General features: G+C 42.3%; 1 protein-coding gene across 1 annotated transcript in view; it reads right to left on the minus strand.

Moving 5' to 3' along the window:
* Nucleotides 1-1,106: 1,106 nt before the first annotated feature.
* KIAA0408 (KIAA0408 ortholog) overlaps nucleotides 1,107-22,345 on the minus strand; it is a 33,184-nt gene continuing 11,945 nt past the window's right edge. Inside the window, exon 5 of the mRNA XM_074864591.1 lies at nucleotides 1,107-1,418. Within this exon, the coding sequence (XP_074720692.1) occupies nucleotides 1,107-1,418 (312 nt within the window). The remainder of the gene's footprint in view (nucleotides 1,419-22,345) is intronic.

Genomic DNA, 22,345 nt, shown 5'->3' on the forward strand with positions numbered 1-22,345 from the left:
GCTTTTGTTCAGCCTTTGAGGCAGAAGGAGCCAAGCCAGGGGGAACTGGCTGGAAACCAGCCCCTTCCCAGACAGCCGGTGCCCAACAGGGATCCAGGGTCCCCCAGACAGAGACGGGAGGCATCACTCCCTGCCAGGAGAGGGTCTCCTCCTCCACCTGGCTTCTGCTTCAGGAGCGCAGCCCATCCGTCAGCACTGCAGTACCACGCTGGCTAAAACCACTGGTGAAACTGCACCTCGGCTCCCCACCTGCTACCACATGGTGTACGACACAGAAGTTATCCTACAGCCTCCAAGCACTAGTCCATCAGCAGCAGGCAGTGATGCAAACACAGGTTGGTTAATTCCTTACTACACTATGGTCCTTTTCCTCCCCAGTGACAGTTAATAAACAAAAATACTGGAATGATCCTTTAAAAATAGTTCTGCTATAAGAGCATGTGGTTGTAATTACTGTCTTTATGGACAAGTCTATTATTTTCTTTCCTTACATCTCCTCTGTGTTATAGGAAACATGCCAGTTTTCAAGCATCCTGCTTCATTACTATTGGAAGGACATTTCCAAAAAGCAGAGTTTGTTTAACACAGGCTCCTGAGCCCATCCCGACAGTCACCCCCAAAAACTGGGCTGGAACAAGTCTGAATGAACTGAAGTTTCTAAAAGTCCTGGGTATTTCCTTGTTTGTTCACTTTCGTTCTTTATTTCTCTCCATTACATTAACCTCTTGTATGTTTTCTTTCCTTTTTTATTCTCTTGATTCTTCTTACTCCAAGTCTAGCTTCCCTTTGCCTTGTCCCCATCATCTTTTCTCTGCTTCATGTCTTTTTTGTCCACAGCTTTCCCATCAGTTGTCATGCTGTCCCTGATGCTGGTCTGCTCCCCATGTCCCTCCACACCCCTAGACAGTTCCTTCCATTTCCCAGCATCTGATTTCCCTCATGAGAGTCTGAAATCATCCTCTCTCCTTATCTTCCCTCTTCTGTCCTCCTTTCCATGGTTTCCCATGTCACCATCTTTTCCCCTTCCTAATCCCCTGTCCTTACCCCATCCCTCAGATTTCCATCCCTCTGCTCAGTCACCCTCCAGCATCCCTCTCTATCCCCATTCAACCTCCTGGGGGGCTTTTCTTGCAGGGCTCCCCCTCCCACTCCCCATTGCCTCCATCCACCACCCCCACCCCTCTCTTGTGCCTCCTTTGGTTGCCACCAGAGCTGGGGTCCCCATCCAGCAGCACTCCATCACTCTCCTCCCGCATTAGCTCATGCTCCAGTGGGGCTGGCACTGATGCAGCACGGGATTTGCATGGGGCCATGGGGTCTGGACGGCTTGTGGGGGGGCTGCTGCCATGCCGGAGCAAGCGCTGCTGGCTGGAGGCATTGGCACTTGCTTTCCACCTCCGTGCCACCCCAGGAAACTGCTGTCGGAGCCAACAGGCACAAGGCAGTGCAGGCTCCAGCCTACTGTGAGAGGTTTGTTTATAATGAAAACAGCCCTGCTGGATTAGGGGAAGTTGCTTCTTCCAAAAAACACATCAGATTTCAATATTAGATGGGGAGAAGTGGCCAAAGTAACACGACCCACAAAATACCTTTGAACTTTTGAGTTTTTGGCATGGCAGCAGAGGGCACGGCGTTGCACTCAGCCACCAAACCAGTCCTGCTTACATGGCTGAAACCACTCCTGCTACTACTGCTAAGGGTAACCGCAGAGTTCTGCCTCCCACCAGAGAATTTCAGAGTGCAGTACAAATGATAATTAATGAATTATCAGAACACTGAGGGCAGATAAATGTTTTCATTATTTTCTCACACACAAGGATTCAGATCAGGCATAATATGTATTTGCAGTGCCACTCACCACCTTCATTCTCACATCCTTTTGGTACAAGAACGATAGTCTAGCAGGTTGGTGTGAGGCTTGAGAGTGTGACACTGGGAAGTCACTGAGCACTCAGAAAAATTAAAATGCATTTTTTATAACAGTAGTTTTCCTTTAGAGATTTGGATATTTCTTTTCTTTTTTTTTGAAAGCATGAACACTGACAAAACCTGAAAATGCAGGTGTCTGTATTTAGGATATTTCTGTGTTCAAAAACTGAACCTTTATAAGGAAAATCTGCTCTCTTACAATGCAAAGCTTACACCTGCCACCTTTGGTGAAACCACACTGTCACATAGCTGTCACATGTGTAGACACATATGCACACACGGTCAGAGTACTCCCCCTAGATAATGCACTCAGCATACCCCATAATGTTAATTCCCAGTCTTTGCAGGGCCAGAACTGATCATTAATTCACAGATTTATGTCTCTGTAGAAGAGAGCAGAAAAAAATGAAAGTAAATAGAAAATATTGGAAAAGTAAATGTACATGCTTCTAAATTTCCAATATTATTTTATTTCTTGATGTAATTTATAATCAACAACTATTGGCTCAAAGTTGGCTTGAGTTTCAGGGAAGTTCTCTGGTCTCTGAATGCCCATTACTAGCAATCTCAAGTCTGTGCACGTACTGACATTTCAAGTCTGTACAGAGTGCTTCACTGCAGTTCAAAACAGCTCCCAGAAACTGGCTGACCAGTCTGGGTCAAGCCAGTAGCAAAAGAATGGGTGTACGGGGAGAGGGGTATGCGGAGCTGCATGTGGAATTAGGGAAAGGAGCAACTGGAAACAACACTTTCCTGGTAGACAAAAACATAACAGAAAGAAACTAAGTGTAGTGTAAAGAGAAAATAAGTGGACCAGGCATGAACAAATGAAAGAGAGAACCAGAACATAAAAGCTGAAGAGCAGAAAAAAAAATACAAATACAAGTACTAACCTCAATGTTGCCTAGTGCAGACATGAGACACTTGCAGGACTAAGCCTCATGTAGACGATGAATGGGTTTGTTGCATTAGAGTGAATCACTGGCCTACAACTGAGAGGGGGAGAGGGCTGTACAGGGCTGTTCCCCCTCCCACTACAGGGTTCTTACGTAGAGAAAAGAGATCAAGAAATCAACCTCTTGAAGACCTATCTTCAAGAGTGCACAAGTCCTGACAGTTTTTCCTGTCCTAAAAGAAGACTACATGAGAGACATGACAGCACACCAGTGGTGTTCACTTCTCCTGACTCAATGGGAGCAGCCACCAGTAGCCATTAGCAAAACCTCATGAAAACAAGAGGAGTGACCAGTGAAGGCTGCACAGCATGTTGCAGTGCGGAAGTTTGTTCCCAAGCCTGGGATGAGCATATGAGCCAGAGACAAATGTGTGTTGACAGCAAAAAAGAGAAAGCATCCTGGGTGTTCCTGGGAGGCAACAGAAACTGGACACGCTTGCTGATGTGGCAGGCTAGAATGTGCTGAGCATGGAAAGTGCCCACTCCTCCCAACTGTGATCAGGAGATCAAGGCTTTGTGCTTTGTAGGTTAAATATGTTCACACCAAAGGACACATGATTCATGTAATTGATTATTCCTTCCAATGGAAATGAGCCCGAATATCAATCAACTGCTTCAGCTGGACAAGACATCTCTTATTTCAACACCTCCTGTCTGCTGGCCACCAAGAGAAAGAAAGCCAAGAAAGCAAATCCACTGCATTTTTGAATTGTGATTGTTTCACTCAAAACTAACTGCAAAGCACTAGCAAGAACAAAGGCTACACTCTAACTCACCTTTCACTGCTTTTGCCATTCACAAAACAGTCAGGAAATGCACTGTTTCAGATCAAAACATGATTGTTCTGGGGCTGTTGTCCCAAAGCGGAGCCTACATTGGTTTACCTGCAGACTGCCACTGTTGCTGCTCTTACCCCCATGTTTCCACCCCTTTCTGGTGGTTGTCAGAGGCTGTGCAACAGGTGTGTCAGTGCTCTGGCCTGCTAGGGAAGAATGAATTTTCTTTTGATGGCTTAATGTGCTGAGGATTTAACATGCCAAACCGTTCACCATGGGGTTCTGCAAATCTCAGAGCCATTACAGCAAGGGGACAGGACACATCTGGGAAGGGGTGGGTGAAGAGAAAAAGGGAGAGAAGCCAGGTCAGCCAACAACTGAGCTCTTAAGTGACCTAAATTCATCTAAGTGCCTAGAGGAATTAAATTCTTCATGGTTAATGCTTATTTCTATTTCAGTCTAAAAGGATGGTCCAGATAAACAAACAGTCTCCTTGAAACAAACCCTCAAATGCTCCTCCAAGTCTGACCTGCATGAACCAGCCTGGGGTTTCATGTGCAACTACACAGATCTGATTTCACACTGTCATCAGAAGGGACAAGACTGGCCCTGCTGCACATGTCCAAAACCTCCCTTGCACTGTCACCAGCAGAAGTGGGGATCCATGGCAAACTGAGTCAGGGAGCGCCTCAGACTGAATGAGACTTTATTTTCCCTCTGAGTTGGTTTTCATCTGGACCTCTCCTCAGATCCTGTCTGACAGGTGGAGGCACAAGCATTAGCACTGGCAACATGTGGCTGGGAGTGAAGTCCCCTTCAGCAGTGGGGCACACTGCAGTCTGAGTAAGCAGCAGCCTCTGATGCCGTTGCCATCGCAGGGTGATGCTGCTGTGAGCCATCTTGGGCTGTCTGTGCCTGAGCTGGGCATGTGCATATGACCATGTGCGTGACCACATCCATGTGTAGGTCCTTTCTCATAGACATAACAGAGCTGTCTTCACAGGCATAGAAACTGGTATACACATGATTTTTGTCCTGACTTGGCAAGGCTTCCCCATCTTGCTGCCATTAGTGCATTTTTTCCTTGCAGTGGTCCAGCCCTGGAGACCACCCTGAGCTCTTCGTGGGATATGTTTGGCAGCTACAAGAGTTTGTACGCCAATTGGATTATATTTTATATATCAGCAGCCGTGCCTGGAACAGTGCCTGATCTTTTGGCTTCCTTTCGTGGTGACCTTCTCTTTCATTCAACTGCTGCATGCTCTGATGCCCGTCAGTTTGTCAGGTGCCAGGGAAGCAGCAGCAGGACAGAAATCCTCCAAGGATGTATTTGCCCTTTCCACATGAGTTCAGACACTACAAGGAGGTTCATGAGGAGCAGCTTACGAACAATTCAGCTCTTGTTGGATGATGTCCTCTGTGTCAAGCAGTGGGCCAGCAGGAGCTTCTAGGTTTGACAGCTTTGGCTTGTCTGAGTTAACAGCCATGCAGTCAACCCAGCTCTGGCCCATAAAAAACAATGAGAGCTCTTGTCATCCCTTGGAGATGATATATGTCATCTGGCTAGTGGTCCTGTGAAAGTTTGTGTGTTTGTAGAGATCCCACCCTTGCTGTACATCAATTTGCGTGTGCTCTCTAGTACACTCTTACGCTGCTATGGGCCACCTCTTGACACAATATAGTGCTTAATATCAAACTCATATTCTACACCACATGGACCAAAAGATAGTGCCTACCTTTTCACAAACACAAGACACTGCTAGCATCAAACCATTCCCTGAAGATGCGAAAGATGCTAATCTTTCACGTGGGTCTGCAGACCGCTCAACATAACTTCATGGACCACATGTAGTGAGGAGTGAGACCCACATGTTCTCCTGGGACCCACAGGAATCTGACATGAGATGATCCAGCAGGCTTTACCCACTCCTGCATCTCCTCCTGCACTTTGCCTTGTGCATTGGGAACAACGTTCATTCTTTCCTCTGGATACATATTTTGTTTTCACCCTGGAGACACCTTAACAGGTAGAAGCTCATGATGAACCATGTTCACTGAAGGCTTGGGATGAAAGCTCCTGCAGGGAGGAGGCAGAAGTGCTGCTCCATGGTCCTGCTCACAGGTGCCACTGAGTCCGTGGGGAACTCAGAGCACGACAAGCATGGCACTGAGGAACATGGCTGGGTATGGCACATTTTACATGATGCAGAAAGAGTGCAAGATCTTGAAGTAGACATAAATTCTATATCAACTCAATTGGTGCTTTTACTGCCTATTTTGCTCTAAATGACAGCCAGGCCCAAAATATACAAGTTAATATATCATAGCAATAGAATTTCATGTTGTGTCATACCGTGAAGGACAAATGAAAGATCTAGTTCTGCAAAAATATTTAGTACCTTCAGAAGACTCTCAAACAGCCCTTGGTGGTTATTTATAGCAGGTGCACATGGCTCTGGGGTGCTCTGAGGTCCGGGGTCTGCTGTAGCAGAAGGATGCACAATCTGGAGCAAGCTGTATTTGCTCATGGCTAGTAAACAATAGAGTTTATTGTAGGTTTTCTTCCACTGCTGTTTGCTACTCACTTTTAAATATTACTTACTTTCACTGCCAGAAAAGTACACAATTACTACTAACAATCAGAATAAATTACATTCCTAAAGTAATTTCCACTGAAATAGAGACCCCTCCAGGGTGAATCATTCCAGCTTGGCCCTGCATATCTATGCTAGGGTGCAAGGAGGGACAAAATAAAGACTATATTGAAGATTAGGAACTTGAAAGAATTATCATGAGTGTTTCCAGTAACATGCTTCTTTTCTTCTTTTTCAGTTGAATGTTCCCTTTGTTATCACCTTTTCCATCTGTAAAATACTTGGGCAAACGTTTAACTTCAAGCAGTTAATCATGTGCTTATGTGCTTTAGTCAGTTGGGAGCCTGATTATTAACTACCTGCTTCATATCACGAAGGAGGGTGGTGCATGATAGTAAGCATTTGCTAACCTCACCTTTAGGCTCTGTGAGCTTACTCCAAACATTAGACCAACTGGACTTGTTCAAGAGCATTACAGTTGCTATTTCCCCTGGGAACGCATCATGCTGTCATAGCATCAGTCTCAGCCTATGTACACCTCATTCTTGAGACGGCAATTTTCTGTGTCCTCTGCAGAAAGCGGACTCTGAATCAGAGTCTTCTTGTGATACCACCCTGCAGCAGCAGCTCTGAAGAGAGCAGTCTCAAAGTCGTACCCTCCATGGCATTCAAAGCAAGGGGTAGGAAGAATATTTTGTCAGCACATTAGTTTCTCTCTAGTTGTCCATGCAGTTGCACTGCATCAACCTAAAGGTGCTTTCCTGCCTTTTAATACATACCTCATTCAGCTGACTACAGTTGAAAGTGAATTAGGTCTGGCAGAACACAAGCCTTGCTTTCTACTGCAATCCTCTAAGAAAAGTTCTCCTGGGACTGCAGGTTCATGGTGGGAGTGGAGGGAAAGCTGCAGAGCTGGGAACAGAGCCACTTTTGCAGGGAGAAAATACTCATGTAGTGCCATCTGCCCTGTAAATGTTTTTTGGCAGTGTAAACATACATACCATGTCTTCAACATGTAGCACGCCCCATATAGAGAAAGTTAACATCCCTTGCTAAATCACATCCCTTTTCCCCTGGATTTCACTCTACTTGGATAGATTCTTACAGAAATGCCAAGTGCTAGATTCTCCAACTGCCTTTAGTCCCTGTCATTTTTGACAGGCCTGAGTTGGTGTGCTAACAGGAATGCGTGTTTAATGCTTTGTTCATGATTGTGCAATGAGGATGGAAAAGCTGTAGCGACTGTTCCATGATGCAGACACTATAAATAGTGTATGGAAAAGGCTGCTCTCTAATGGATTATGTTCTAATCAATAACAACAAGCTGACTCCAATTATATTTTATTGTCTCTCAGAAAAGTATTCACATTGCAGAACTGCTGTGAGTCACAGCAGTGGTTTAGTTAGGAGTCAGATTCAATTAGCAATATTTCAGTCTAACGGCTATTGTTTTCTGCACTCAGGCACTGTACCATTCACTGGTCTTGCTGCAGTTAATATGTAATTCCCTCATTGAACTCACACTAGTTACATATATGGCTGTCTTCACAAGAGTACTCTCTAAGGTCATATGAATGAAAAGATTCATATCCTAGGTGGATGTTAACCTCAACAAACATAAGAATTCTTTGTATGGGAAAGTCTAGAGACCCCAAGTGCATATGATCCTTCAAGTTCTTTTAACCTAAGTAAATAAGAGAGAGAGGAAGATGACAGGTCAAAGTGATTTGCCCAGAGTTGCACAGCAGATGAGTGCATTGTTAGGTCTGACTGCATTGTTAGGTCTGACTGCAGTCCTTGGGTACTATGTTTTATTTTCACAACGGTCTGAGTGATGTTACATTACCTTGTATCTATGGTAGACTAGCAGCTGGTACACAGAGGATTACTAGTGATACCCAGGTCTTAAGCGGTACATGGCAATTAACCAACCAGTCATGTGGCAGAGACCTCATATGTCTATATGAGCTTGAGGAAAACCTTCACAGAACATGATCAACCTGCAGACTTCAAATACTCAGAACACTAGTAAATAAAATCTAAATACCATGTACTAACACTTAATGATAACTGGACCTGGGAGAAGCACATAGTTTCAACTTTCAGCATTTTCCCTCTTTAGAAATTATGAGAAACATTAAGAAAAGTGCATGTTTTAACTTTCTTTCCTAACAGATTTAAAAGCTTGGCTAATGTTTTAAAAAAGACCCCTTCAATTATATACTGCAGGATGGTAAGTACAATGTAATTATTATAATAGAATTACTATATTTTTATGTATGTTTTATTTATAATTTGCTATAATATATTATTATATAATTATTATAACTTCATACATTATGTTCCATAGCAGCATTTACATCCCTGGTTTCTCCAGAGCACTTAATTCTTTCTGACAACTGATGAGGATGACTTGTTGCGAGGTGGAAAGCAGGGAGGCAGAACACATTTGGTGTTCCAGGATACCATTCACATCTACATGGAGGTTGCCTACAGCAACTAACAGTATAAAGTTCTTTTTATTTCCCTAAAGTGGCAACACTGCTTGTGCTTTTTTGCCTTTTCAACTGCCAGACAAGGAGAGAAATATGGAGAGACAAATTGAGAGGCAGCAAGAGAAATAGGTAGCAGTCAAGACCAAAATATAAGCTAGACTCAGAGATAAACCAAACAGATTATTTGTCTCTTGGACCCACTTACCCTTTGGTGAGAGGAAACTCACTGCTGTCAGTGAGTTACAGATGTCAGAAGCCAGGATCTGAAAATATCCATTAGTACATTATTGGCAGGCTGGATCCCCAAATAGCTTTGCCTTTGAGAAAGAAGAGGTTGGCTTGCTCTCAGTCTGTACCTCTTGACTGTTGATATTGTGGACTGTGTCCTGGGCAGCTGCTAATGTCTGGAGCCTGATTTCCAGAGAAACTGTGCATTATTGGGATGTACATTTTGCCAAAAGTTATTTTTCCTCCCCTTGTTTGTAAAGTCTTGGTAGCACTCAGGTACTCAAAGCAAGCACAGGCACCAAGTTACACTTTTACTAGGGATGTCCAATGGTTATTCTGGCATAAAATGTGAATTCACATTACCAGATCACTACTTGCCCTGTGCTTTGGGGATCTAACATGCCACGTAAACATCAGATATGCTAAACTATCATGGCTGATTGGTGACACCCTCCTCCTTCTCCTCCACTGCTGGCAATGCTGTCCAGTTTCACAGGCAGTACTGAGGCCCATAGGGACAGAATGACCACAGCTATGTAAATAGCATCACCAGGGTAAATGTGTAAACACACATTTTTTTAACACCCATAAATGTGTAAACACACATGGTCCTGTGACCAGGAGGTGGTCACACCTGATACTTTCAATACCAGACAAAAGTTGGTACCTCTGCTATAACCTAGTCATTCAGAAATGAGTCATTGCTGATTTCTTGAACTTGGTGAGCCTATGAGTTCACGTGGAAGAAGATTTACCGCATTTTGAGGTAAAATGTCTTTTAAGATTTGTCTGCACAGTTATAAGAAATGAAGGCTGTAGGATGCCTCTTGTCATGATAAATTACACTAGAGTATTTGGAGATGCAGTAGTTACACTCATTTTGGTTATAACACTTCCAGCAACAGTTTCTGTCTGATTCTGCCTACAGTAGGAAGTTTCATCACAAGGATAAACAATTATTTTTGTCTCTCCATCTCATCCATTTAATGCTGTATGCTGTTCATGTCCACAAGTTCTGATCAATGTGTGTTTGTACGTCTGGCACGATACAGTCCAAATCTCCCCTGGTGCTTCCAAAAGGTATTCAACTAGATTTGTGTTTCTCACATTAAAATGCATGTCTCTTAGTATTCTGATGTTTTTAAGCAATTACCCAGTGTATGATTACCCTCCTACTTTATTTTGTCTACCCTATTTTAGAGGGCATCTTTTTATGAACCCTAGCTTGTCAGAACTCTAAATACTCTCTGGTAATCTAAGAGAACGGTTCACTTACTGAAACAAAGTTATCCACTTAAACACTTCTTCAATGAAGCCAGGGATCAGAAGCACTAAGCAAGATCAAGGTCTAAGCAACAGGCTTCCATATACTTCATTTGCATGCTTTAATTGCCATCTTCTTTAAAGAAAGGGTTATATTTTACCAAACAAGAAAACTAGTGACTTTAATGAGACTGTACCACAAAAATTTCATAACAGTATGTTTCAGAGCAGAGGCTAACCTACTTTGTACCTGTGCAGGCTGAACTTGTATCCCTGCTTTTGGCTTGAATTTAGGCTCCTTTCAACCATCACTTGCCTCATGTCAGGTGACTCTTCTAGGAAGAGCTAATTCCTAGGCAGGATCCAGGATCCACTCCTTTCTACCTGTGTTTTGCTACTACCAGAGGCAATGGGGCCATGGGATGCTTTGCACAGCAGGCAGGTGTGCCAGGGAGGCTGCCGTGGTGTAGGGCTCACCTTGGGGAGCATCATCTGGCTGTCCCTGGCTGTCCCGAGGAGCTCCCACTGGCAAGTGGTGTCAGCAGGGTCAACTCAGCCCCATGGTTATTCTGGGGGCTGCTCCTGAGCAGGAGCCAGTGAACTTCTTACTTCACTGAAGCCAGTGAACTTCTTACGAGCAGGACTAACTTTTACATATATATTTCAAGCACAGCTTTCAGCTAGATTTTTCCCTATATAGTTTTACTGTTTGTCTGACCCTGAGGAACTTCTAGTATTTCTACTAGTCATTGGCAAAACTCCCATGGACTTCAATGCAAGCTAAATTTGGCTGCAGAAAGAGACTTGTCATTTAGTCTGTGTGATGGTTTTTGGTCTCTCATTAGCATTTACTGCCCACTGCTATACAAAACAAAATGACAAGTTTCTAAAAGGAAAGATTTTTCTTTTGTATGTGTGTTTTCTAACCACATGAGTAACAAATAGATATGATAATTTCACTGTCTGCAACTGAAAGGCTGGGACTGCTTGAAAATTATCTTTCAGAGGCACCATGTGAACCTGCAGGGCTCATTACCTGGGATCCAGGTGCTAATTCCATGACTAAGTTGTGTTGAAGTGACTCAGAGACAACCACAAAGTGACATTCAGTGGTTTAGCATCTCTCAGGCTAGTGCGTGCCCCAGCTCCACTTCGTTGTGTGGATGTGCCCCAAGGCATCTGTAGTCCATGTTAGCAATTAGCGTCAGCATAGAGAACCACAAAAAAACCTCTGCCCAGTTTGCATCAGTGGTGAAAAGAGCTGATGTATGTCAGAATACAAAAAGAAGTGGATGGAGAACAGCATGAAATATGCTCTGTGTCATTTGATAACCCAGGGAGAGTTTCTTATCCAAAACACACTGTTTACTCCTGCCTATTTTGAGAGGCCAGAATGGTATTGGAGACAATTCCAAAGCATAGTTAGAGGCAAGGCAAAATTCCCCTTAAAGGATGCTTTAAAAGTCTGGGACCATTTTCTTAGACTAAATCAAAAAGTTTGAATAAAAAGAAACAGGACTAAAAGCATATAAAATGACCCAGACAGAGAAAGTGAATCAGGAAGTTGCATTCATTCTCTCTCTCATAAGAGCAAGGGGAGGAATGAAAGAAAAGCAGGTAAAAAATTGTACATTTTCACCATATGCACAGCTAACCTATGTTGCCATTAAAGCAGGCATCTCTTAAGGCAGAAACGCAAGTTATGTATGCTTACAGTTTAAAGCAGTTTCCAGAGTTGTAACAGTACAAGTAAGCAGGGCTCAAATCCCAGTCTTAGTTGGTGGGGATGTAGCTATAATGGTGGATGTGAGAGGTGTGGGTTCAATTTCTTTCTCTACCCTGTAATCTCAGTTTGGCCAGGGAGGGAGGAAAGATGTTGAAACTTGGTTTGGAAACCTGACTCCCATGAGAAGTCTCTGGAATGACACAGTTCAATGCCTTTAAAACATGGGTCTCTCTGTGCCTCTGCTCTCCAGCTACAAAGTGGGAACAAAGGCATTGCACTCCATCCAAAAACCATGAAAGGGCCAATCCATCTGTGTGCAAGATACATATTCCTGTGACCAAGAATAGAAGAAACATTATCTTCAGAACAAATTAGCTCGTGTTCCTACTTCTGGTTTTTTCTGTTGTTTGGTTGTGGGTGGTTTTGTTTTCTCCTTCCCCTAAAGTACACGATACTGCTAGCTGCTACAAGGTCTAGCTAGGCTTGTACTGCAGCATCAGTCCTACTCCTGGGGGAGGTTATTCTAATGCCAGAGGGTCAGGAGGGCAGAAGCAGTGCTTGGTGACTCTTGCCTGAGACTCAGCATTCCTCTCCTCTGCCTGTCTTTAAACTTCAGTGGCTGAACCTATATCCATACTTCTTCTCCAGCATGGACCTTCAGTAACAAAGCATCAGAAAGGGTAGCAAAAGTGACCTCATAGTGAGTCTAGGAACCAACTGTTGTCAACAATGAGTTGATCCTTTACTTTCATACACTGATACAGTGCTGAAACTACAAGTCCCAGCATGCAATACCATATCTTCATCAAAATGGAATATTGGTTGCCTAGCAATTAAAAATCTTGGTAACAAAATGTCTATACTTACAACTACATGAGCAAACATTATCTGATTTGGTATTGCTGCCCCCTGAAAACTGTGTTTTGAGGCATTTGTTAGAGCAAAATTCAGAAGTCAGCAGGTTCAGAACACCGAGAAGCTACTAGATTCACACCAGAGGAGAAAAAAAGGGGATGCAGCACTTTTTGACGGCATTCTGCAGTACATACTGGTATATAAATCACACAGCAAATATCAGAAGATGCAATTTGGCATTATGTCTGACCATGCTTGAATAATCAGGTCAGTCTTATTTGTTGCTGTTCCAATCTCTCCTACAAATACTAGCTTCCTTGTTTTATTCTGATTCATGCAGGCCCCACAACCATCTGTGATTTGGCAGCTTCTACTGAGTTAGAAAATGTCAGCAGGAGAGGGGAAGGGTGATTAAAGAGAAGGGAAGAGACAGAAACTTTTCCAGCCATCAGTTTGCCTGCCTTTTTGGCGTGCTTTGTGTGAGCTCTGCTGGCAATACCCACAACTTCTCTTTCATTAGAACATCTGATTGTGCTAACTGTGGCTGTCCAGCACTTGATTAAAGACGTGTTTTTAACTAAAAAGAGTGCAATTAAATGTGAGAGCTGTATGGATCCAAGACCATAATCAGTGGCAGGAGAATAAAGTATTGCAGATTTGGAACCTGCTGCATGGAATCTGTTAAATCATACTGACAGTCACAGACTAGTCCAGTTTTGAATCCAATATGCCTTATATGGTAAGTTCAGCAATATTTTAATAAATTTATCCACTGCCTTGATAATAAGAAGTTCTTTTGACAACGGTCTGCAAGACTGTCATCTGGCCTTCAGGATGCCCACATTTCAGTCCAGAACCAGGACTAACACTCAGCAAATTTTGCTGAAGTGTAATTGGGAGATATTTGTTAATTGAAGAAAAGAATTCCCTTCACATCTGCTCAGGTCCTTCTTTCATGGCTCCTTTCACTGATAGGAAATGTTATCTGAAAATTGATCTTAAACACACAGGGCATGATCCAAGATAGAAAAGGCTTCTAATGATTTCAGTGGATTTTGGATTTGTTACTATTCCTTCTGCACCGAAAGGGAGTTCCTGTTGTCTCTCTGCTATGTCTGCAGAGTGACTAACATAATCTAAACAGACCAGTCAGCCAAAGAAAGTATTATTATAACCGTTATTTTGCACAAGGGGAATGAAAGCCAAGGCCCACAGAACTATGCAAGTGCCTCACTCACTCCTGTAGAAATAAGCAAGCACTACATCCCTATTTGAGAATCTCACCCACTGGTTTGAGCATGATCAGCTAAGGCATGTCCTGGTAGATCAAAAAAACTGAGCACAGATCTCCAAAGTCCCAGTCCCATGATCCATCTTGCTGCTGTTTCTGTTCTTTGGATTAAGCCTCTACAGATGAGCAAGAACAGAAAACTAATAGTAAACATGGTTGTTAGACCAGAAATGTACGTACAAGGATAAACCTCTGTAGAACCATTTTGAAAAAAGACTCTTAAGAGAATTACTACAGAATTACTTAACCAATTGCTACACAGTTCACTGGCTAGAATAAGCCTGACAGAGTTATCAAATTACTTGAGATAGTGACCAATTCTCTAAAAAATTCTTTCCTTGCTAATTGATGAAAGTAACTAAGGACTGTACCCAACCAGTAAGTTACTCACTGTGAACTGAGTCTAAACAGAACAAATGGTACCTCCTCAGTCTTCAGTAAGACCTTGGGTTAATATAATGTAGCTCTGAGATACTTAACAGGGTGATATTTCATGTTGGGGGTGGGGAAGAGAGAGGTCTAAGAGTTTGCGGTCCCACATGGAGAAAGAAGCAGGACACTAAGCTCAGAGAACAGGTCTGCCTTCTTGACTTTTCTGCACTCTAGCCAGAGACCTGCCCCTTACCCTTGGGTAGCCTGGTACAGATCACTAGGGACTGATTTCTACCTCCTACTTGTTCTGCCTTTGACTATAACAAATCAACATGTTGCCAGATGTATTGCAAGGTGTGTATGGGGACATCTTATATGTTGTTTCAGGCCAGGTTAATGCATTATCCGATTCAACCAACTCTAGTAGGGCAGTGGTGACAGAAAGTCTTCTGTCACAAGGGCATGTAATGGCACAGTAACATTTTTGGACTGGAGCACTAGGGAAAGCTTGCTCAGGCTGCAGTGAACCATCACAGCAAGCACATCAGTGCTGGCTCAGTAGCAGGTGCCCCCTCTCACCAGCTGCATCGCCTCCCTCTGTGGGAGGCACCCACTTTCCCAGGAAGAGCTGCTGGAATGAATCATACAAGTTCCTCACCCACTTCAATGCAAAATCAGCTAGGTTTTCCCTTCCCCAACATTAGGTGAGCTGACATCAATCTGAGCATTTGGCTTGTAAGGTGGTAGAGGTTCCACTCTTTCCCTGAGCAGTAAAGAAAGAGGATGGCGCATCTTACATTTGCTACAGCCATTTCTGCCCTGATCTTCTGCTTCACTTCCTTCCTCTCACTTCCTCACAGAAAGTAAAGAGTTTCCTGCTATTTCTTTTTCTGCTTCATTTTTCTTCACTTCAAAAGTATGAATGTTAATGCTTGCTCCACTGGGTTGCAGAAAACACAGATAGAAGATAAACTTGTACCAGTGCGGTGCTTTAAGATTTAATATCTCATATCTAGCATGCTCTCACATGTAAGCTGCCTGTGGGGAGAAGAGTGGTCTTCCCAACCCCTAAATTTATGACTTAGCTGGATCATAGTCATTTATTCTCTCTCCAAACAAAGTGTAGTTATCAGAAGTTCCTCTTGTGTGATAGCATTAAAGAATTTTGCAGATCAAGACCTATCTGAAGTGATGAAGTTGGTTGAATGCCCTCTCCTCTTGATCCAACTGAAACCTAAAAGCTATGTGTGTAATGAAAACCAAATTCTCTGTGTCTCTGCCAAAGAAATAAGAAATTCAAGAATGGTATTTCCTTATTCCTGACCTGCTGCAGCTGACCTTTCCTGTAATACTCAATTAGTCAACGGTGGGTAATATCTTTGTCATGAAAAACAGTTTTAGTCAACAGTGACTAGCTGTCTATGCATAGCATTTCAGAAAGAGTAGAAGTGAAGCTGTTGGGTATTTTACCGTATTTAGGAAAATAAATGCTGTAAGATTCACCCTTCAACAATCTAAACTTCCTATGGGTGACCCTTCTTTCCTTCTGCCTTTCTTGTTCAGTAGTAAGCCTATGCAGCAAAGCTGGTATCTGCTTCCCTGTTTTACTAGAGATGTCCCAGGTGTAGCTGGAGCTTGGACTTTCTTCTGTGGGTTTTTGTAGTGGTTTTGTTGTTGTTCTTTCTCCTGTGGGTGTTGGGGTTCACGACTTTTACACAGTTGGTCTTACAGGCTAGAGTGGAGATCACCAGTGTGAAATATTAGCAGGAAAAATACTTATACATGTGTGTAAAACTTGAAGTTTCTCTCTGCAGTTATTCAAAATTTAAACTCTGTGGGAGGTACCAAGACTGGCAGATTAATTTGAGATTTGCTTTTGGGTTTTAGGGAGGTTCAAGCAGCAATTAGACTAAACCAAAGGTCTGAATTTGAAGACTCAGTTTCTCTCCAACTTTCAGTAAATTCTGGTCAGACACAGTTTACATTTGATCCCTGTGTGCCAAGTGAATGAACTGAATCCAATCATCCTGAATTTGGGAAATCTTCAATCTTATTCAAAGTCCTTTTACTACAGCCTGTCTTTCTCCAAATCAGAGGAAAATATAGGTAGACAAAAATATGAATATACTCAAAGTGGCCTTGTAAAGACAGCTGCAAATGTATAATGTTTGAACAGAATAGCATGAGAAAGGATAAGGACTGCTTTAGCTGAAATGAATGTTAAATGACTTGGTTCAACTTCCTACCCTAAAATGTCTCAACATTTCCTTTCACTGGGATTTTGGTTGGGATCCCAAGTCCAGTGTAATGCCCCTGTTTGTTCCAGTTTAGTTAAGATTGATTGTAACTGTGTACAGGCCCCACTGTTGCTGTTTCCATACAGTGGAGTGACAGCGCAAAATCAAGAAGGAAGCAGTAAAGAAATTGATCAGTGTATATATACATGTGATGTGTACGTCTTTGCGTGTGTATAGACATAAAAGGAAAGCAGGCACTCTGAATTTAATGAACTTTGATTTTCTCAAATGTTGCAGGTCACAGAGATGGTATCTCCAGCGTTACATCAGCCTGGTTCTGCCAGACATATTTAAATGTATACCTCCTGTGAAACACAGCAGTCTAGACCAAAAGACATATGGGCTGGCACTGGATGGCATCCTAGGAAAAACAGAATATCTAACACATAACTACTTACAGGAGGCTGCACAAGTAGCATAGTGCTACTTAAATCACCAGACTGCTGTTATCTTCATTTCTGAATGTTGCAAATTACTTTCATCATCCACTTTCCACTCACTACAACAGAAAGAAGTTGGTTTATTTCCCAGAGCCAAGCTTAAAGAGACAGTTTAGTCCTAAAAACCTTGGTGGGCTGACTGCAGATCACTTTGGCTGGAGATTTTTAAACAGTTTTAAATTCTTCTTGGCCCTTTGTACATCGAGTTCAGCTTTTGGCTAACTTCCAGTAGAGAATGAGGAATTCTTCACTTTCTGTCCAAACTGCTATGAAATTTTGCTGTAAAATGAATTAAAATTGCAGAAACCCATCCAAGAGGTGGTTGAGAGGGGGACAGACTCCTGCACAGAAGAGGCAAAAGCATTCTCCACACTACAATAGCAAAAAAACCCCCCATTCAGCCCCAAACTGGCTGCATTAGTGCTTGTTACCGAAGGACCAGAAAAGGCATTTTTCTCTGGCTTTTCAGAGCTGGTCTGTGGAAACGGCATGTGTTTTGCAGGTCTGGAGGCCTGCGGAAGAGAAGCTGGAAAGTGAAGAGGCTTCCAGGCACCTATTTTTATCAGGCTTATTTCTCTTCTCCTTGGGTGGTTGAATCTTCATCCCTGATTGAAGGAGAGGGAGGGAAGGAAGGAAGGAAGGAAGGAAGGAAGGAAGGAAGGAAGGAAGGAAGGAAGGAAGGAAGGAAGGAAGGAAGGAAGGAAGGAAGGAAGGAAGGAAGGAAGGAAGGAAGGAAGGAAGGAAGGAAGGAAGGAAGGAAGGAAGGAAGGAAGGAAGGAAGGAAGGAAGGAAGGAAGGAGGAAGGAAGGAAGGAAGGAAGGAAGGAAGGAAGGAAGGAAGGAAGGAAGGAGTAAAACTACACAGAGGAGAAATGGAAGGTCAGTTTCTCCACATGGACAATACTCTTTAATCTTCAGCTGTCAAAGTCTCATATACATGTACAGGGAGACCAGTACGAGTCATTTTGCAGTGCCTAAGCTAGAGGATTTTTCTGGCTATTTCTATTTCCACTTTCTTTTTTTTTTTTTCTTCCTCCTGCAGTACAAGAGGCAAAATCAGGGTCAGAACTGTAAGGTAGGCTTACAATATTTGGAAGGAAAAGGTGACATGCATAAGCACATTTTTTCCATTAAAAGAATTGGTTGCATTTACTTATATGAAAATGGGCTTTCAGAAACTGCTGGATCCCATTAAATCACATGCTGTTTTTAATGTAAAGCATTTCATTACCATTCTTTGGGAGGAGTCTGTTTACATACAATATTAGATATCATTTTTCTGTGTGTACTATGTATCTGACTGTGGTACTCATATACACAGTAAATGGTGTCTTACAGCAAAAACAGCTGCATTGGACACTGTGGGACTTTCTGGAGAAAAAATTCCTAAGATGTGTCATATATATATATATACATATACACAGAGGAGATGTGACAGTGTACAAGTCAGCTTGTGAACATCTTACCTCCTTTGGTAGCCAGGTACTTCTCTGAGTAGACATTTTGGTTTCAGAAGAACTCCCTGTGCAACTTTTTACCAGCAGTAGCTTGGGTAGCTCAACTGTTTTCTGGTGAATTTAGAAAAAAAATCCCAAACTCCCAAAACAATCAGAATATCTTTGTGGAAACTAGAAAGGTTCTGCAAAGAAACAAGCAGACCATATATACACATATATCTGTCTGCAGTGCAATTCCATCAATAACACCTTTAGCAGCTCTACATCATATATGGTACCAGAATAGCTGACCTGCTGCAGATAATTTGTGATGTAAAAGTAAAACTCAGTATGATTTTCTGTGTCACCATGCCAACTGGCAGTGTCATGTTTGCAGAGTTCACACATGAGTGCAATTTTCTTTCATTAAAGTCCTTTTCTGCTGTGAATATGATTTAGAAATTCTTTTAGCTGCAGTAAACTACTTCAGGGAAATTTGAGGGGCACTGGCAGAAGACTATGCATGCACATCTGCATACCTCCAGTTGGAGGGGCAATCAAAACCAGACTCTTTAGCATTAAGATCCCTGTGACACATTAGCAAGTTAGTAGAAGTCTATACATCCACTGAGACCGAATATTAAAGAACCTCTGGCTTTACTGGAGTGACTAGTAAAGGGATTTTAGCTCACCCATTAATATCATCCAGTACAGCTTGCTTACCTGTATTACACGCCTTAGACATATCTGTGCAGTGCCTGCTCTCTTCCCGCTATTCATTTTGGGATCACATCTACTCTGTAGTAAAGGGAAACATTATCTCATGCAATAAGAGCAGTATATTTTGGGCTCACACATTACATAATCTGATTTAAAAGTGTAAGGTGTATGGACTTTCCCCTACAGTGTCATTTTTCAGTGAATCCTGGCCATACTGACACAAACATGCACCACTAGAAGAAATCAAACTCTGGACCCTTAAACAGAAACATTACAGACTGTGGTTACCAGAGAAAAGGCATAAACAAGCAGCCCCTGTATAGTACTAGGAAAACTATAAGAATTAACACTAATTGGTATATTGCACTCACTTTTTTTTTTCCTTCATTTTTCTTTCGCTTCAAAAGTAGTAAGGGATTTAACACTACCTGAAATTGATCTGATCCAAATTCAGATGCCCCATCCTAGCACAGTTTCTACTTCTCCTTTGTTCCCCAGCTGTCCCTAGAGAAGTGCATCCCTCTGCAAAGGACCATAAGACTGTAATTTTGTCACAGTATGGTAAAAAACATTCTGTACTGAGGACTGAAATTGCTTGTACTCTGGTCACACTGCTGGGCATGACCAGTGGAGTTGAGGTATGGTCTGGCTCTTGTACTCAAGCACAAGGCTGGTTCACATTTATCTTCCAGGAATCTCCCCATTTCAGCAGCATGACAGTGTGCCCTCATGCAGTGCTGGGAATCCAGCATGGGTAGAAGACAAAAGATGTTGTGCATTCCATAATGTTCATGCTGTGAACACCATTATGCATCGCCTGGCAAAAGTGACTGCTGCTATAGAAAGAATTAACAACCGAAACTTAAGCATTCTTCAGTAACCACCATACCATCAAATATGGGAAGAGGAAGGACTAGTGTTAATCTGACATTACTAACATCAGCCTTTCAGTATCTCTTGCTGTTATGGGCTCACAGAGCAGGAAAAGCATACGTACAAAGATGATGATTGAAAAAAGAGAGTACATCACTGGGTTTCAGGTGGTATGAAGCAGGCAGCACAGAGGGATCTTCCATTAGAAGCAAAGAACTAGCCACAACATTTACTACAAGTGTTGCACCCTCCTCTTTGATTCTTCTGTATTCTTTCTGATTTTTATTTGCACACTTTCGCTTTGATCATGTTGAGGGTTCGATCTCTCACCCCATTGAAATTCTGATACAATTCTTATTAATTAGAGTAGCATAGTTAGCAAGGCACCCTTAGGTATGAGCTCCCATAACCACACAGCAACTGGATCAACTGCACACATCAGAAACATGTCTCTGCTGGTGCAAGTACTTTGCAAAACAGAAGAGCTATGAGGGCGAGGGGTAGAAGCAAACCTCAAAAGCAGATTAATCGTCATTTCAAAAAAACAAGAGCACAAGTTTTGTATAATGTATGCCACTAATGGTTGATGAAGAAAGTGCATTTTCAGTGATGCAAAACAATAGATCAAGATCTAATATATTTGTGAATGGCAATAGTAATATCAGCACTTTTTAGACTAGGCTGTCCAAAAAATATTTTGACTGCAGTACAGATAGAAAGTCCTATGGTATGGCATATACATATAGACCAATGGCAATAAACCACATAAAAATATACATCCACTGGAAATCGAGGAGGGGTGAAAAGGCCAGAGGCAACAAGGGGCTTTGATTTAGTGCATTTAGAGAAAACACATTCTGCCTTCCAGTTTAAAGAGCATGTACACAACCAAAGACACCATTACAAATTAGTCCAACAGAGAATATCAGCAGTATAATGGCTAGAGTTGTATATTACAGATCTCAAAGCCAAAGAAATTCTTTGCATAGCAGCACTGTCAGAATTGCATAAGTTCTTGCATGCTAGGAAATTTAGGCTTGGTCCAGAAATAACAAAACTCTAAGGCAAATGGCCTGCCTGCTGGGTTGCTGTAGATCTTTGTTAAAATGATGTTGAAGCCATTTGGGTACAAAATCTCAGTTTACAGAAACAATTGTTTAAATAGATGACTGGAGAAATAAATTAATGCTCTGGAAAATTACATTACACTGATTGCCAATTCTTTGCTATATATAACAGCTAACTCCCTTACAGTATGTGTAACAGTGAAAGATAACCGCATTTTGCTGGAGAACAAGCAAAGTTCATCCCTTCAGCAACATTTTAAAGATACATAAGAAGTCTATCCCTAACACTGGAAAGACAAAACATTTAGTGGAAATGTACTCTGAGTTTGAGGAATGATATCCAGAGGTTTCAAAGGAAATTTTTTTCCTCTACTCTTTCTACCTCTAGCAGAGTCTTGGAGTCAGGTCACTTTTCTAGCCTTCAGGTGGCCTGTTATGTTGCATATGTAGATAAGGTCTGACTGACTCCTCTGTGTGTTTCTACCCTGCCACGCTCCTCTAAAAGAATCGCAGGGAAAGATTATGGCTCCATCTCCCAGCTTGGAGAGAGGGAGAATGATGCTTTCTGTCAACTAAGTACAAGCCAGATGATTCCTAGTGACATCCCCATTTCAATGGGCAGCTGACTCTGTGCAGGGAGTTTTGCATTTATTTCAGTACTAAAGCCCACAAACATGCAATAAAGAGAGTCTTAGGATTGTTCAGACCACAGGTAAGACAAACCTATATCTGCATTAAAACTTTAGACAGCATATGAAGGAATAATATTAAAAACCTATTTTAAAAACAGGCTTACAAAACTCACCACTTCCATAGGTGACACTAGGGTTAATAGAAAGGTCAAGTTATACTCAGATCATCTGTGGTTCTTGCACGAGTTTGTGTGTGTGTGTATAGAGAGTCCCTTGCTTCAGAGCTCCCAAGATAACTATATTTCTTTGTCAGAGGTAACATGGGGGAACCTGAAAGTCCAAAGGAGCTCTTTCCCCTATAGCAAATAAGTGCAATAAAGCCATTACTTTCAGTAAT

This window comes from Strix uralensis, chromosome 3 (genome assembly GCF_047716275.1).
Source record: "Strix uralensis isolate ZFMK-TIS-50842 chromosome 3, bStrUra1, whole genome shotgun sequence".
Lineage (NCBI taxonomy): Eukaryota > Metazoa > Chordata > Aves > Strigiformes > Strigidae > Strix > Strix uralensis.